The sequence below is a fragment of the Heptranchias perlo genome, chromosome 1 (genome assembly GCF_035084215.1).
Source record: "Heptranchias perlo isolate sHepPer1 chromosome 1, sHepPer1.hap1, whole genome shotgun sequence".
Lineage (NCBI taxonomy): Eukaryota > Metazoa > Chordata > Chondrichthyes > Hexanchiformes > Hexanchidae > Heptranchias > Heptranchias perlo.
Genome location: NC_090325.1, coordinates 138,422,300 through 138,437,157, shown reverse-complemented (window position 1 = coordinate 138,437,157; position 14,858 = coordinate 138,422,300). Strand labels below are relative to the sequence as shown.

Here is a 14,858-nt window from a genome sequence, read left to right as displayed (position 1 = left end):
GCTAAGGCGGATATATGGAGTTAGGTCACAGATCGGCCATGATCTCATTGAATGGCGGAACAGGTTCGAGGCGCTAAATGGCCTACTCCTGTTCCTGTGTTCCAAATTTCCTACGGTAAGGGGCACTATAGCTTGGTTTGTTCCCAGATAAAGGCCACCCATATTGTTTTTGGTTACTTTCTACCCTGAATCATTTCATTTTATTAGCAGGCTGGGAGTTCCCATAAACCCCTTCCACCATTGGTTTCACAAGTGCCTGAACCCAACTGTAAATACTGACTCAAGAGTAATGTATGATATTATAGAAATAATACGCATTTCCTGTTGTCACATTACGTTTCCTGTGTCAGATTTCAGCATCGCACTTAAAGGGATTTAAATACAAGGTTGAGAATTTTAAATTTGAGACGCTGGGGGACCAGGAGCCAATGTAAGATAACAAGGATAGGGGTGAAGGGTGAGCAGTACTTGGTGTGGGATAGGATATGGGCAGCAGAGTTTTGGATGAGCTGAAGTTCACAGAAGAAGGAGGACGGAAGGTCGGCCAGGAGAACACTGGAATAGTCGAGTCCAGAATTGACAAAGTCATGGCAGAGAATTCCAATGGCACATGGGCTGAGGCAAGCAACACCCATGTTGTTACAAAATACCATATCCTCTGATTCACCATTTTAGTTGTATTCAGGAAAAAAAACACAGGATCATTTGTTACTAACGCAGTTCGAAGTTTATGCCCTGCATTAGTTGCCCAAGGACTGTTTACAATTCTGTGGCCAAGAGAACAAGCAAGTGCCCTATTTTTAGGCTTCTGCCGATGTTAGTTTGTAACTAGCCTCTATAAGTTCCCGATAGCTTGACTAAGATTGGAGGACTGACCCATCTGGGGGATTCTGGGAAGGGCCCACCTCTCTTTGATGGGGAAATCCAGTAATTTTAAATGTACCTGTAAGACATCTGAATGATACATAAAATTAAGTTACTGATTGCACAATTCTTCAAAATTCTACAAAACCCATTTTAAATGGAATTGCTAATGTGCAAGTTTCTAGTTGGGAGAATGGTTAATCAGCTTAGCTGCACAAATGACAGTATTAACTATCTGGTGTTACATTAATGTGTGCTGAAGTCATTTACTTATGTTATTCCATTTTTAGGTAATGCTAAAGTAAGGGTTCTACGTTGGGCTGAACTTGATATCATTGGAAACTGTTCAGCGATTTACAAATCTGATTTTTTTGAAGGAATGGCATGTGCAGGTAAGGTTAAAACTTAGATCTCAATTATTATTAAAATCAGGTCCTCATTTTATAAAAGTAAATGGCCCAAAAATCCAGGACCTTTTTTGAAAGATCTGGGTCACTAGCAGGCCGGGGGGGGAATGGACTTGGGGTGGGATCTGGATTTGCTGTGTCTTCACCTCATGAAGTACGGCAGCAATTTTGCGGACAACGGGGACGGGTGCTTCTTGTGTCCGCAGTGGTGTCACTGAAAGAGGTGTGATCGGTGGGATGACATCATCTTCTGGAATCCCCATTGCCTCTATTGACCCCCAACTCAATGTATGCCAGCATGAAATAGGTATGTGTTACATGCCAGGACCACACCCTGGCTGAAGTAAAGCCCACGGCATTTGAAAGGCTGGTTTCCTTACAGTGGGAAATCACAATGCCATCCTGTCAGAAAGGTATTGGCCATTTTGGAAACAAGACGTTTTTCTTTTTCAGGTGAGCACCTTAATCCTGCCCTCCCAGCTCTCTGCTCAAACGGCTGCCCTCCACTGGGAATTTCCTCTCCCCCGCCTCGTAGCCACCCTGACTGTGCCACTACTGAAACGGGGCCTCTGCATACTTTATGCAAACCTCCATTACTCCGAAATTGGGATGGGATTAGGAACACAAGCCAATGGGTGGAATTCCCACTGCACCCTGGTTATGGCTGCAGAATGGAATTTATGGAATTTCAAGCCCACGCTGCTGTGCATTAGATTAGTAATTATTTTCTGTAACCTTCATAAAAAAACGTGATTAGTAATCAAACAGCATGCAGCTACTGTAAATACCTCAGTAAGTGCATGAATTGCATGCAAAGATTCATTTATTTCAACAGAATGCTATTGCAGCACCTGGGCACCAAATTGGAGGGTATAGTTAATACTGAGGAAGACCGCGACAAAATACAGGAAGACGTTAATAAACTTGCAGAATGGATGTGTAATTGGCAAATGAATTTCAATATAGATAAGTGTGAGATGTTACATTTTGGTAGGAAGAATAAGGAGGCCACATACTGCTTGGAAAATAAGAGTCTAAATGAGGTAAAGGAGCAAAGGGATCTAGGGGTACAAATACACAAATCACTAAAAGTAGTAATGCAGATTAATAAGGCCATAAAAAAAACAAACACTAGGGTTCATTTCTAGAGGGATAGAACTGAAAAGCAGAGAAGTTATGTTAAACTTGTATAGAACCTTGGTTAGACCACACTTGGAATACTGTGTACAATTCTGGTCTCCATATTATAAAAAGGATATAGAGGCACTGGAGAAGGTGTAAAAAAAATTCACAAGGATGATCTGAGAGAATATGCTTATCATGAAAGGCTGAATAGGGTGAGGCTCTTTTCTCTAGAAAAGGGAAGGGTGAGGGGTGATCTAATAGAGGTCTTTAAAAGTATGAAGGGGTTTGATAAGGTTGACTTAGAAAACTTGTTTCCACTTGTGGGGGAGACCAAAACAAGGGGCCATAACTATAAGATAGTCACTAATAAATCCAATAGGAAATTCAGGAGAAACTTCTTTACCCAAAGAGTGGTAAGAATGTGGAACTCGCTACCACAGGGAGTGGTTATGGGGAATAGCATAGATGCATTTAAGGGGAAGCTAGATAAATACACAAGGGAGAAAGGAATAGAAGGATATGAGAGAGGGGTGGGAGGAGGCTCGTGAGGAGCATAAACGCCGGCATAGACCAGTTGGGCCTGTTTCTGTGCTGTAGACTCAATGTAATTCTAAGTAATTCTATGACTGTTGTTATGCAGGTACATGTGGCAGCCACTTGTGCACAGCAAGATCCATTGAAGGGCAATGTTACGAACAACCAATTACTTAATTTTTTTTGTAGCGTTACTGGCTGAAGAAGGAATGTTGGCCAGGATTACTAGAAGAACTGCCTTGAGATCTGTCGGGCTAGAATTTCTGATTTATATACGCCTGATTTTGAGCAGTTTTAGGCTGGGTGGATTAGAGAAATTAAGGCATTGAAACCTTATACTGCATCCCCACCACTAATCACACAATTTGCAATTTTGTGCCAGAAGTGAGGTCAATGATCTGAAATGACTGCCTAAAAACTGGCTCCCATATTTAAATGGGATCCTGAAGTCAAACATAGGATTTCTTGACGTTTGTGCTCTGGCTTGCCAATATTAAAAAAAATGGTTAAGAATGCCAATTTATAGGAGGCATTCAACATTGCTAGGTGACTGCCAACAGGTGGAAGTTGCTTCAAAGGTACGCTTCAATGGAACTTTAAATTGTTTTACCTTTGCTGCTGAACAACGGTTTTCATTACCTTTATTTGTGCTTCATCAAGAAGCTTGCTGCTACGTTGATCTTTCTGCCGTGTACTCTGGGGCTCCAATTTTTCAACCTCACATATTTCACAGAGGGAGCAATGAACTTTCCATTAGCAATCCCTCTCTCTTTACATTACCTGGAGGAAGAGGAGCAGGAATGCAGGGAAGACATGCCCATTGGGAAGTACAGGAGGCATCTGGTCCCCACCCACAGGTACCCTCACACCCACATATATGGACCGACACGGTCCTATCTCGAATTGAGCAATGCTTGTTGTGGAGGTTATGCTTGACATTTAAAACAATACATGAGTTACACCACATACTAGCCCTGGATCTAGAGTTCACGTCCACTCCAAGCACCACACTGCCAGTGTCTGTAACGCTCACCACTGCCCTCAAATTCTTTGCTACAGGGTCATTTCAGGCTGCCTCTCGGGACGTTTGCAACATTAGTCAATTGACTGTGCACCGATGCATAAGCAAGCAACAAATGTCTTGTTTGCTAGAGATGGCCAGTATTTCTGCTTCACTGTGTACATTTGTCATCAGAATGACAGAGCCTCACACTTTTACCACGTGGCAGGATTTCACAAAGTGTAAGGTGATACCCATGTGGCTATATGTATGGCCCTTTTACATAATGTGATCAACTACCAGAACAGGAAAGGGTTCCAGTCACTTAATGTGCTGTTGGTTTCGGACCACAACCACCAAATAATTCTGGTTAATGCTTAGTTTCCCGGAAGCTGCCACGGTTTATTCACTTTGAGGCAGTCCACTATATCACCACTTTTCATTGCAGAACGACAAATATCTGTGATATGGAGATGCCGGTGATGGATTTTTGGAGATCAGGTCTACCTCTGCAGTAGTGGCTGATTGCACTGTTTTGGCTGCCTAAGACATCAGTTGATCACTGTTACATTGAGGTCCATGGTGCCACCAGAATAATAATTGAGAAGACAATTAACATTCGAAGATGCTTAAAGTGGTTTGATCAATCAGGGAGCACTGCAACATAGCCCTGCCAGGATGTCAAGGATTGTGGTATTGTGTTGCATGCTGCACAACATCATTCTTCAAAGAGAAAAACATGCATAACCCAGATGAAGAGAAAGAAGTGCAAGTGTTGCAAGGTGACCAGGCAGGAAGTTGTATAAAGACTACCCTTTTCTGGCTGCATGATATATTCGGGCGCAACTAATCTGAGACGCCTTCATCTGGATGTTATCCCAGCTCACTGCAGCAAAGTTGTATCTCCATATTCCCCCTTTCCAAAATGTAAACATTTGGTTTTAATATGACAAAAATGATAGATGTTTCATTTTTACCATTTCTGATACATTATCTAAGACATTCCCCCATCTAGCCACATTACTGTGGTGCTACCACGTCATTAAGGTAAAAAATGCATTGAGTCTTCCTACTTTTTCTTAGCACAGTGTTTTCCTTGGTGCCTGTAATTGTGTGCCCATTCATTCTTAATCTCCTACTTTTCCTTGGTACCAGAAGGGTGTGAGGTGTAATCTTTAGGGTTGAGTGGCCCTTGTTGCAGAGAAGCTGAGGCCCCAGATGGACCTGGGCTGTATCTTGTTTGCTGCTGCAAGGGTAGCCTTGCCTTGGCTGCTTTCTGTCACATGTGCAGGCGTCTGAGAGGACTGGCGGGAGGGTACACTCATGGTACTGTCCGAGGAGACAGTATCATCATCGAAACGCACATCTGCCAGGCTAGTAGTCATGGAGATTGTGTCCGGTTGGTCACTGAGCAGCAAGATTGCTACCCGAATAGTACCAATTAGATCATTGGAGCCTATAGAGATATTATCTAGACTCCAGCCCAATTGTTTGAAGGCTGGAAGAGACAGTCCTCTCCACTCTGACACCTGAAGGGTCTATAGCAGCAGTCACACCTTCTATGCCAGAAGGTATGACTGCTCTTAGTTCCTCTGGAGTTGCCATGCACTCCAGGGTTGATTGCAGTGCTGCACAAACATCCATCATGGTGCCACAGATGCAGTTAGTGGACTCCTCCAACTGAACCACCATCCTCAGCACCTTCTAGGACACCATCTCAGGTGACTCTACATCAGCTTGATGCCCTACAAGCATCTTTCTTTTAAATATAGGACTACAGAGATCTGGGATCATAGGCTCCTCAGCTGAGGGTAGCCATCTCCTGACCATTAGCCAACAGCCTGTACCTCCTTATCTTGCATCCCCGGATCCACCTGCTCACTCGTGCTTAGTGTCTCACCCTGTACACTCCCTTCAGGCTCATGAACTACCCCCTGGGTGGGTGTCGCTGGGCTGCTGCTTGGAATAGAGTGGGTGATTGGTAATGTGTGTGAAAAGGAACAAAGAAGCCAGGTTTCTTTTGTAGTTCTTCCTCTGTTTGTTGCTGCAGCACACCTAGAAGGACACAAATAGAATAGGTAAGCATGGGTAGATGAGCAGTGCAATGGCCATAGCACTTGCAGTAGAAGGTATGACATGAGGGATTCACAATGTGCTGTGACGAAACATTGGAACATAGGAACAGGAGTGGGCCATTCAGCCCTGAAGCCTGCTCCGCATTTCAATGAGATCATGGCTGATCTGTACCTCAACTCCAATTATCCGCCTTTGATCCATATCCCTCACCTAATAAAAATCTGTTACTCTCTGTCTTGAAAATTTCAATTGACCCAGCATCCACAGCTTTTTGGGGGCGAGAATTCTAGATTTCCACAAGCCTTCGTGTGAAAAAGTGCTTCCTGATGTCACTCCTAAATGGCCCAGCTCTAATTTTAAGATTGTGACCCCTTGTTCTGGATTCCACCAGCAGAGGAAATAGTTTATTCCGTATCTACCCTATCGAATCCCTTTATCATTTTAAACTCCTTGATTAGATCAACCCTCAATCTTATAAACTCAAGGCAAGCCAAAGTTTATGCAACCTATCCTAATGACAGATTATGGCCTAAAAATTGGATCACGCCTGAAAACGGGCGCGCAGGGGGCGGGGCGCAGACTGCCCACGCCAATGACTATCAATGCAGGCAGCACGCAACTACCTGCTAGTGACAATCGTTTGTTCGTGCAGTCAACGCTATTCATTGACTGAACGCCAATCGGGTGGGTGGGTGGATTGGCGGGGGGGGAGCGATATTAAGAGTCCACAACACTATTTAAAGGCAAACAACAACTCTTAAAGGGGAGGTACATTCTGGCTGCAGAGACAAGAGAACAGAATGCTGAGGAAATGGCTGAAGGAGGGAGCAAGCAGGCACCAAGGTTCTCCAATGCTACACTAGATGCCTTGATGCAGGCAGTGGAGAGGAGGAGGGACATCCTTTCTCCCCCAGGGAGCAGGAAGCTCTCCAGGCATCTACTGAGGAGGCAGTGGAAAATATTGTTGAGTATGTCAATGTCAGGAGCATTGCACCAAGAACATGGCTGCAATGCAGGAAACGATTCAGTGATTTAATTAGAGTTGCTAAGGTGAGGAGACTGCGAAAATACTTTCTAATCACAGCTGCACCACTCATAGCATCATTAATTACCACACTCACAGGACTCTCAACACTCCCCTCCCCCAATACTCTGTAACTAGTGCAGCACACTTCACTAAACCTCCTTCTCCTCATGCTCACACACTCACCACTATTACAACACACTTTCCTCTTTCTTGCAGGAGAAGGCCACACACAATGCAAGGAGGATGGGCTTGTCTTCACACCTTCTCCCCCTTGAAGAGAGCGTGCTGGCTATCATGGGAAGGGGCAGAATGGAGGCCGTCGCCATTGGTGACACTGGAGGAGATGCCGCACAGGCTTTCTTTATACCTAATCCTCTTTGTCCCTTATGACTTCTCTCACACCCTACACACTCTGCATGACAAGCTGCAGATGCTTTCAACACCCATTTCTTTCTCTCTCCTCTCCCTCACACCACAAACCAACCCTTGTCCCACTCTTTCATTTTGGTTGCTGTGAATGTCGATGTCCATCAGCTAGTGGAGGAAGAGCAGCCCAGTATTCCTGAAGGTGCACCATCTCTTGATCTGACTCTCGCAATTACCAGCCCAGATACCGCCCGGACTTTAGAGGCTAGGTTAGAGGAGGGATCTGCACGTGGTGAATCATCGGGTACAAGTACGCAGGAGCTAGGACGGGGGGATAGGACGCCACAGGTGCCAGATCGCTGGAGAGTGAGATCACATACTAATCCTGCTGCAGAGGAATCAGATTCAGTCTTCAAGGGCTCAGGCTGCTGAAGAAGGCTCGTGGACATACATTGGGAAATGCCAGGTGCAGTGGGCAGCCTGCCAGAGAGCTTGTGCACAATGTCGCAGAGCATGAAGGAGTCCAGCTCCAACTTGTCTCAAGGCATTGCACAGAGCATGGAAACCACTCTGTTCAACATAGACCAAGTGGTCAGATTCATCAACATCACAGTGGAACCCACCGCCAGGAGCCTCTCCTGACAGCTCTTACAGCTTCTATGGCAGCATATATTACTGCCATGGAAACTCATAGGGTTACTATGGCAGCTCACACTGCTGGCATGGACGCTGAGATGGCTGCCATCTTGGATTTGGGGGCCACTGCTGAAAGAGGTTTCTGTGGTTTCACATCACTCCTGCACTCTGTTCTCCAGCAGAGCTAGAGTGCTGAGGTGCCGCCCCAGGAGAGTAGCCTTGGCTCCATGGGAGACGGCATTCCAGCTCCCCCAACAGAAACTTTGCCAGTGCCCTTGCTGGTGCCTCCCAGATTGCCTCGGCCCAGGTTGAGATGCTACAGTCTGCAGCCGGGCCCTCTAGGCCCAGAGGTGCTCAAAGCTGTCCTCCACGGCCATCTGAAGTGTCCTCAATGGAAGCGCAGCAGCCATCAACCTCCTAAACTGTGATGTGGAGATGCCGGTGATGGACTGGGGTGGACAAATGTAAGGAATCTTACAACACCAGGTTACAGTCCAACAGTTTTATTTGAAAATCACAAGCTTTCGGAGCTTACCTCCTTCATCAGAAGGCGTTTTTAGAACCCCTCACTCACCTGACGAAGGAGGTAAGCTCCGAAAGCTTGTGACTTTCAAATAAAACTGTTGGACTATAACCTGGTGTTGTAAGACTCCTAAACTGTAGCCAGTGGGGAAGCACTTCGTAGTAGCAGCATCAGGATAGGAAAACAAGCACACAAGACAGGCACTAAGGGGCTTGCACAAGGGTGATTAGTAGTTTGTTTTGTCAATGCTGACATGATTTGTTTGATAAATTTGTTTTTTGTTCTGGATTTGGTATTGGTATTTGCCTTTGTAGTGAAGTGAGGGCTAGACCCATAAGCTTGGAGTGAAGGAAGGCAATCGGATGGTGGACGTAAGGAAAGGGGTAAGGATTGTGGGACTGTTGGTGAATGGGAGTGCTGATCTACTTGACGCGCTCCTCAATGAGCTAGTCTCAGAGCTTGGGCAGATAGGGGCTCTGTTAATCGCTGCCTCTCCTCCTCCTCCCTATTTGTTGCTGCCCAGGTTGAGGCAAGGGCTGGTCCTTCATGATAGTGAAGTTGTGGAGCATACAGCAGACGATGACAAATCTGGATATCCGCTCAGGGATGTACTGCAAAGCTCCTCCAGTACAGTGCAGGCAGCGAAAGCATTGTTTGAGCACACCGATTGTTTGCTTGATGCTGTTCTTCGTGGCAGCATAGCTCTCATTGTAGGCCTGCACTGCAGCTGTGTGCAGGTTCTTGACTGCAGTCAGGGATAACCCTTGTCGCCCAGTAGACAGCCTGTAACTTAGTGGCTTGTTGAATAAAGGCAGCACAGAGGACTGGCGCAGGATGAAAGAGCCATGACTGCTGCGGGGATAACAGGAACAGACCTGCATGATGTGCTGCCTGTAAACCAGCTGTACGTTGAGGGAGTGGAATTCCTTTCGATTGATAAAGATGCCAGGCTGGTGATAGGGAGATGCAAGGCAAAGTGTGTGCAGTCAATGACACCTTGCACCCTGGGGAAGCCTGCCATACGTGCGAAACCTAGTGCTCTCTCGTCCTGCTTCACTCTGTCAGTAGGGAAGGAGATGTAGATGTTCGTTCTGACGCAGAGAATCTCAGTGACCTTCCTGATACATCGGTGTACTGCAAACTTTGAGTTGTTGCAGATATCACCTGTTGCAGCCTGAAAGGAGCCCGTGGCAAAAAAGTTAAGGGACACAATGACCTTGACGGCCATAAGCCATTGTCCATGCCCTGGTTTGAGGCTCGAGTTGTGGCTGCAGCAGGTAACATAGCTTGGTGACAACCTACTTAGTGAAACATAAGCGCCTCATACATTGCTCCTCAGTAAAGTTGATGTAGGAGAAGTGCTCCCTGAAGACCCTCTGTGGATATGGCCTCCTGTTCAGTGCCTTCCTCTTCTGACAGCTTCTCCTGTTCTGAGGTGTCTTCCTTGCTGCTCCCCCTCATCCTCAGCCCCAAAGGAGGAGACATTCCCACTGCCTTGCCTGTGTGCACATTGTATAAATTCTACTCCAGTGTCTCTTAATCTAACCTCAGAGCAACAACTTATATAATTAAAATGACTTCCATTGAAAACTCTATGCAAACATCTCTCTATGGGATTTCTCATTTTAAATGAGCCCTATGAGACTACCCTTGTCTGCAGCCAGACTATTTGTGAGACAAAGAGCAACAACACTGCAAGAGCAGCAAAACCTCTCTCTGTGCAGACAAAGTGAACTTTCCAGAGTGGTACAACACACCAAAAAATGCCTAGAAGTCAAGCAGCAGCCGGAAATAATAAACCAGCAATGAACTTGTAAGTACTGCATCTTCCCTTTAAATGATGTGGAGATGCCGGTGATGGACTGGGGTGGACAAATGTAAGGAATCTTACAACACCAGGTTATAGTTCAACAGTTTTATTTGAAAATCACAAGCTATTGGAGGCTTTCTCCTTCGTCAGGTGAGTGATGTAACCTCAGAGCAGCAACTTATATAATTAAAATGACTTCCATTGAAAACTCTATGCAAACAACTCTATGGGATTTCTCATTTTAAATGAGCCCTATGAGACTACCCTTGTCTGCAGCCAGACTATTTGTGAGACAAAGAGCAACAACACCTGACGAAGGAGAAAGCCTCCGAAAGCTTGTGATTTTCAAATAAAACTGTTGGACTATAACCTGGTGTTGTAAGATTCCTTACATTTCCCTTTAAATAGCACTGCTGAGGCGGTCTTCATGCCGGTTAGTGCCACGTTGTCAGCACGTGGCGAGTGAAGCACTGAGGCAATCAAAAATGGAAAACAGGTCCTGCAAGAAGCACAGGACCCTAATTTACATACATTATGCAGAGCTTAGAATGTTGCTGGCGTGCACTCCTGCTGCCAGTGCAACCTCCTCCACCAATATGGTGGGCAGCTCAATTCCAGCCTGAAGTGTGTACCCGCTTCTGCCCACCATATTGGGGGCTTAGTAAGGCACTTAGCGCCTGAAAAATGGGTGCTGCACGTCCAAATTTCTAGGCCTATATGTGTGCTACGGGAGCTGAAGAGACACGAGATGATGAACTGCATGACCAACCTAAATTGTAAACCTGAAATAAAAATAGAAAATTCTGGAAATACTCAGCACGTCAGGCAGCATTTGTGGAGAAAGAAACAGAGTTAGCGTTTCAGGTTGATGACCCCAGATCTGATGAAGGGTCCATCGACCTGAATTGTTAACTCTGTTTCTTTCTCCACAAATGCTACCAGATGTGCTGAGTATTTCCAGCATCTTCTGTTTTTATTTCAGATTTCCAGCACCTGCAGTATTTTGCTTTTGGCTAAATTGTAAGCCTATTCCTCTCCATTTGCTTGTCTTCCTCTGCTTCTGCTGTAAGCCTGATCAACAGTTCCAGGGCTTCTTCCTCATATGAGGTGGGAGGCTGAAGGCTGGGAGAAACTTCAGTGGCTGATCTCTGGTGTTGGCTGTGGGTTACTTTCTCTTTCAAGAAGAAAGTGGACAGTCTGAGGGCCCTTTTTTGCCATTATATGGAATCCAATCTAAGCATTTCTTAATGGGGGTGATCACAGTTGCAGGAAAGGAGCAACTAAATATCATATGAGCCTTTTACTGCTTCCTTTCATGTTAAGCTGTGTTTGAAGGCACATTTGCAGAGGAAGGAAGTGGTGTAAACAGTATTGTGGTACCATCTGTACTTAGCTAAAGGGTTGTAGATGGTGCTCAACACCATGAGGGCAAATTGAGTGGAAATAGGAAACATGTTTATCACCGTGCATTGTCACGTGTGTCTGCCTACTCTTACCTTGGCTTGAGGTCATTGAACTTCTTCTGGCACTGAGCTGTTGTGCAGGGGTTAATAGAGGGAACACTTACTGCCAAGAAGATGGTTGAGCATTTGGAGAGGTTGGCCTTGACAGAAGTAAAATGTTTTCCCAACACCCAAGCGCTGAGAGAGAAAAGGTATAATAGGTAAGTTAGCCAGTTAGATAGTTAGAATCTCTTGTACTTGGTAGTACTTGAGGCACCCCACTTCTTCCACTCCTGTCTGTCCAGAACAAGATATTTGTTTCCAATTGGAGTATCATTTTGCCTTACATCCAACAAAATCATAGAAAGATTATGGAAAAAGACTACTCAGCCCATCGAGTCCATGCTGGCTCTATGCAAGAGCAATCCAGCTAGTCCCACTCCCCCACCCTATCCCTGTAGCCCTGCAATTTTTTTCCTTTCAAGTACTTATCCAGTTCCCTTTTGAAGGCCATGATTGAATCTTACTCAACCACTCCCTCGGGCAGTGCATTCTAGATCCTAACCATTCGCTGTGTAAAAAAAGTTTTTCCTCATATCACCTTTGATTCTTTTGCCAATCACCTTAAATCTATGACCTCTGGTTCTTGACCCTTCTGCCAATGGGAACAGTTTCTCTCTATCTATTCTGTCTAGACCCTTCATGATTTTGAATACCTCTATAAAATCTCCTCTTAACCTTCTCTGTTCCAAGGAGAACGACCCCAGCTTCTCCAGTCTATCCACGTAACTAAAGTCCCTCATCCCTGGAATCATTCTAGTAGATCTCTTCTGCACTCTATGGCCTTCATATCTTTCCTAAAGTGCGGTGCCCAGAATTGGACACAATACAGGCAGAGAAGGGAGAATTTATAATGGGGAATAAGGAAATGGCAGAGAAATTAAACAAATAATTTGGGGGTGATTTTAAACCCCAAGAACGGGTGGGTTGGGGACGGGTGGGAGTTGAAAATAGTTGTTTTTTTTGGGTCGCAACTGCAAAATATTTGGACTTTGCATTCCCAGTGGGAAGCCTGTACTTTTACGCGCCAACGTTAAACCCAGAAATAAAGCCGGGTTGCGGTCGCAACTCAAAAAACAACTATTTTCAACTCCCACCTGCCCCCAACCCACCTGTTCTTGGGGTTTAAAATCACCCTCTTTGTGTCTGTCTTCCCGGAAGAAGACACAAAAAACCTCCTAGAAATTAGAGAACAAAGGGTCTGGCGAGAATGAGGAACTGAAGGAAATCAGTATTAGTAAAAAAAATAGTACTAGAGAAATGAATGGGACTGAAAGTCGATAAATCCCAAGGACCTGATCTACATCCCAGAGTATTGAAAGAGGTGGCTATAGAGATAGTGGATGCATTGGTTGTCACCTTTCAAAATTCTACAGATTCTGGAGTGGTTCCTGCAGATTGGAGGGTAGCAAATGTAACCCCACTATTTAAGAAAGGAGGGAGAGAGAAAACAGGGAACTACAGACCTGTTAGCCTGACATCAGTAGTAGGGAAAATGCTAGAATCTATTATAACGGATGAGATAACAGGACACTTAGAAAATAATAATAGGATTTGGCAGAGTCAACATGGATTTATGAAAGGGAAATCATGTTTGACAAACCTATTGGAGTTCTTTGAGGATGTAATTAGTAGAATAGATAAGGGGGAACCTGTGGATGTGGTGTATTTGGATTTTCAGAAGGCTTTCGATAAGGTCCCACATAGGAGGTTGGTGAACAAAGTTACAGCACATGGAATTGGGGGTAATATACTGGCATGGATTAAGAATTGGTTAACAGACAGAAAACAGAGAGTAGGAATAAACAGGTCTTTTTCAGGTTGGCAGACTGTGACTAGTGGGGTACATCAGGGATCGGTGCTTGGGCCCCAGCTATTCACAATCTATATCAATGATTTGGATGAGGAGACCAAATGTAATATTTCCAAGTTTGCTGATGACACAGAACTAGGTGGGAATGTGAGTTGTGAGGAGGATGCAAAGAGACTTCAAGGGGATATAGAAAGGCAGAATGAGTGAGCAAGAACATAGCAGATGGAATATAATGTGGAAAAATGTGAAGTTACCACTTTGGTAGGAAAAACAGAAATGCAGAGTATTGTTTAAATGGTGATAGATTGGGAAATGTTGATGTTCAAAGGGTTCTGAGTGTTCTTGTACATGAGTCACTGAAAGCTAACATGCAGGTGCAGCAAGCAATTAGGAAGGTAAATGGTAAGTTGGCCTTTATTACAAGAAGATTTGAGTACAGGAGTAAAGATGCCTTACTGCAATTATATAGGGCCTTGGTGAGACTGCACCTGGAGTATTGTGTACAATTTTGGTCTCCTTACCTAAGAGAGGATATACTTGCCATAGAGGGAGTGCAACAAAGGTTCACCAGACTGATTCCTGGGATGGTGGGATTGTCGTATGAGGAGAGATTGAGTAGACTAGGCCTGTATTCTCTAGAGTTTAGAAGAATGAGAGGTGATCTGACTGAAACATACAAAATTCTTACAGGGCTCGGCAGAGTAGATGCAAGGAGGATGTTTCCCCTGGATGAGGAATCTAGAACCAGGGGTCACAGTCTCAGAATAAAGGGTAGGCCATTTAGGACTGAGATGAGGAGAAATTTTTTCACTCAGAAGGTGGTGAATCTTTGGAATTCTCTACCCCAGAGGGCTGTGGAGGCTCAGTCATTGAGTACATTCAAAACAGAGATCGATAGATTTCTAGGTATTAAAGGCATCAAGGGATATGGGGATTGTGCAGGAAAATGGCGTTGAGGTAGAAGATCAGCCATGATCTTGTTGAATGGTGGAGCAGGCTCGAGGGGCCGGATGGCCTACTCCTGCTCCTATTTCTTATGTTCTTATGTTCTAATACTCCAGTTGTAGCCAAACCAGTGTTTTATAGAGGTTCATCATGACTTCCTTGCTTTTGTACTCTCTGCCTCTATATATAAAGCCCAGGATCCCGTATGCTTTTTTAACCGCTTTCTCAAC

The 14,858-nt window shown here is 44.9% G+C and overlaps 1 protein-coding gene across 1 annotated transcript in view; it reads left to right on the top strand.

Moving 5' to 3' along the window:
- The window catches only part of cfi (complement factor I), a 96,817-nt gene that overhangs the window by 71,204 nt on the left and 10,755 nt on the right, over window positions 1–14,858 (top strand). The window contains exon 12 of the mRNA XM_067991584.1: window positions 1,155–1,256. Within this exon, the coding sequence (XP_067847685.1) occupies window positions 1,155–1,256 (102 nt within the window). The remainder of the gene's footprint in view (window positions 1–1,154; window positions 1,257–14,858) is intronic.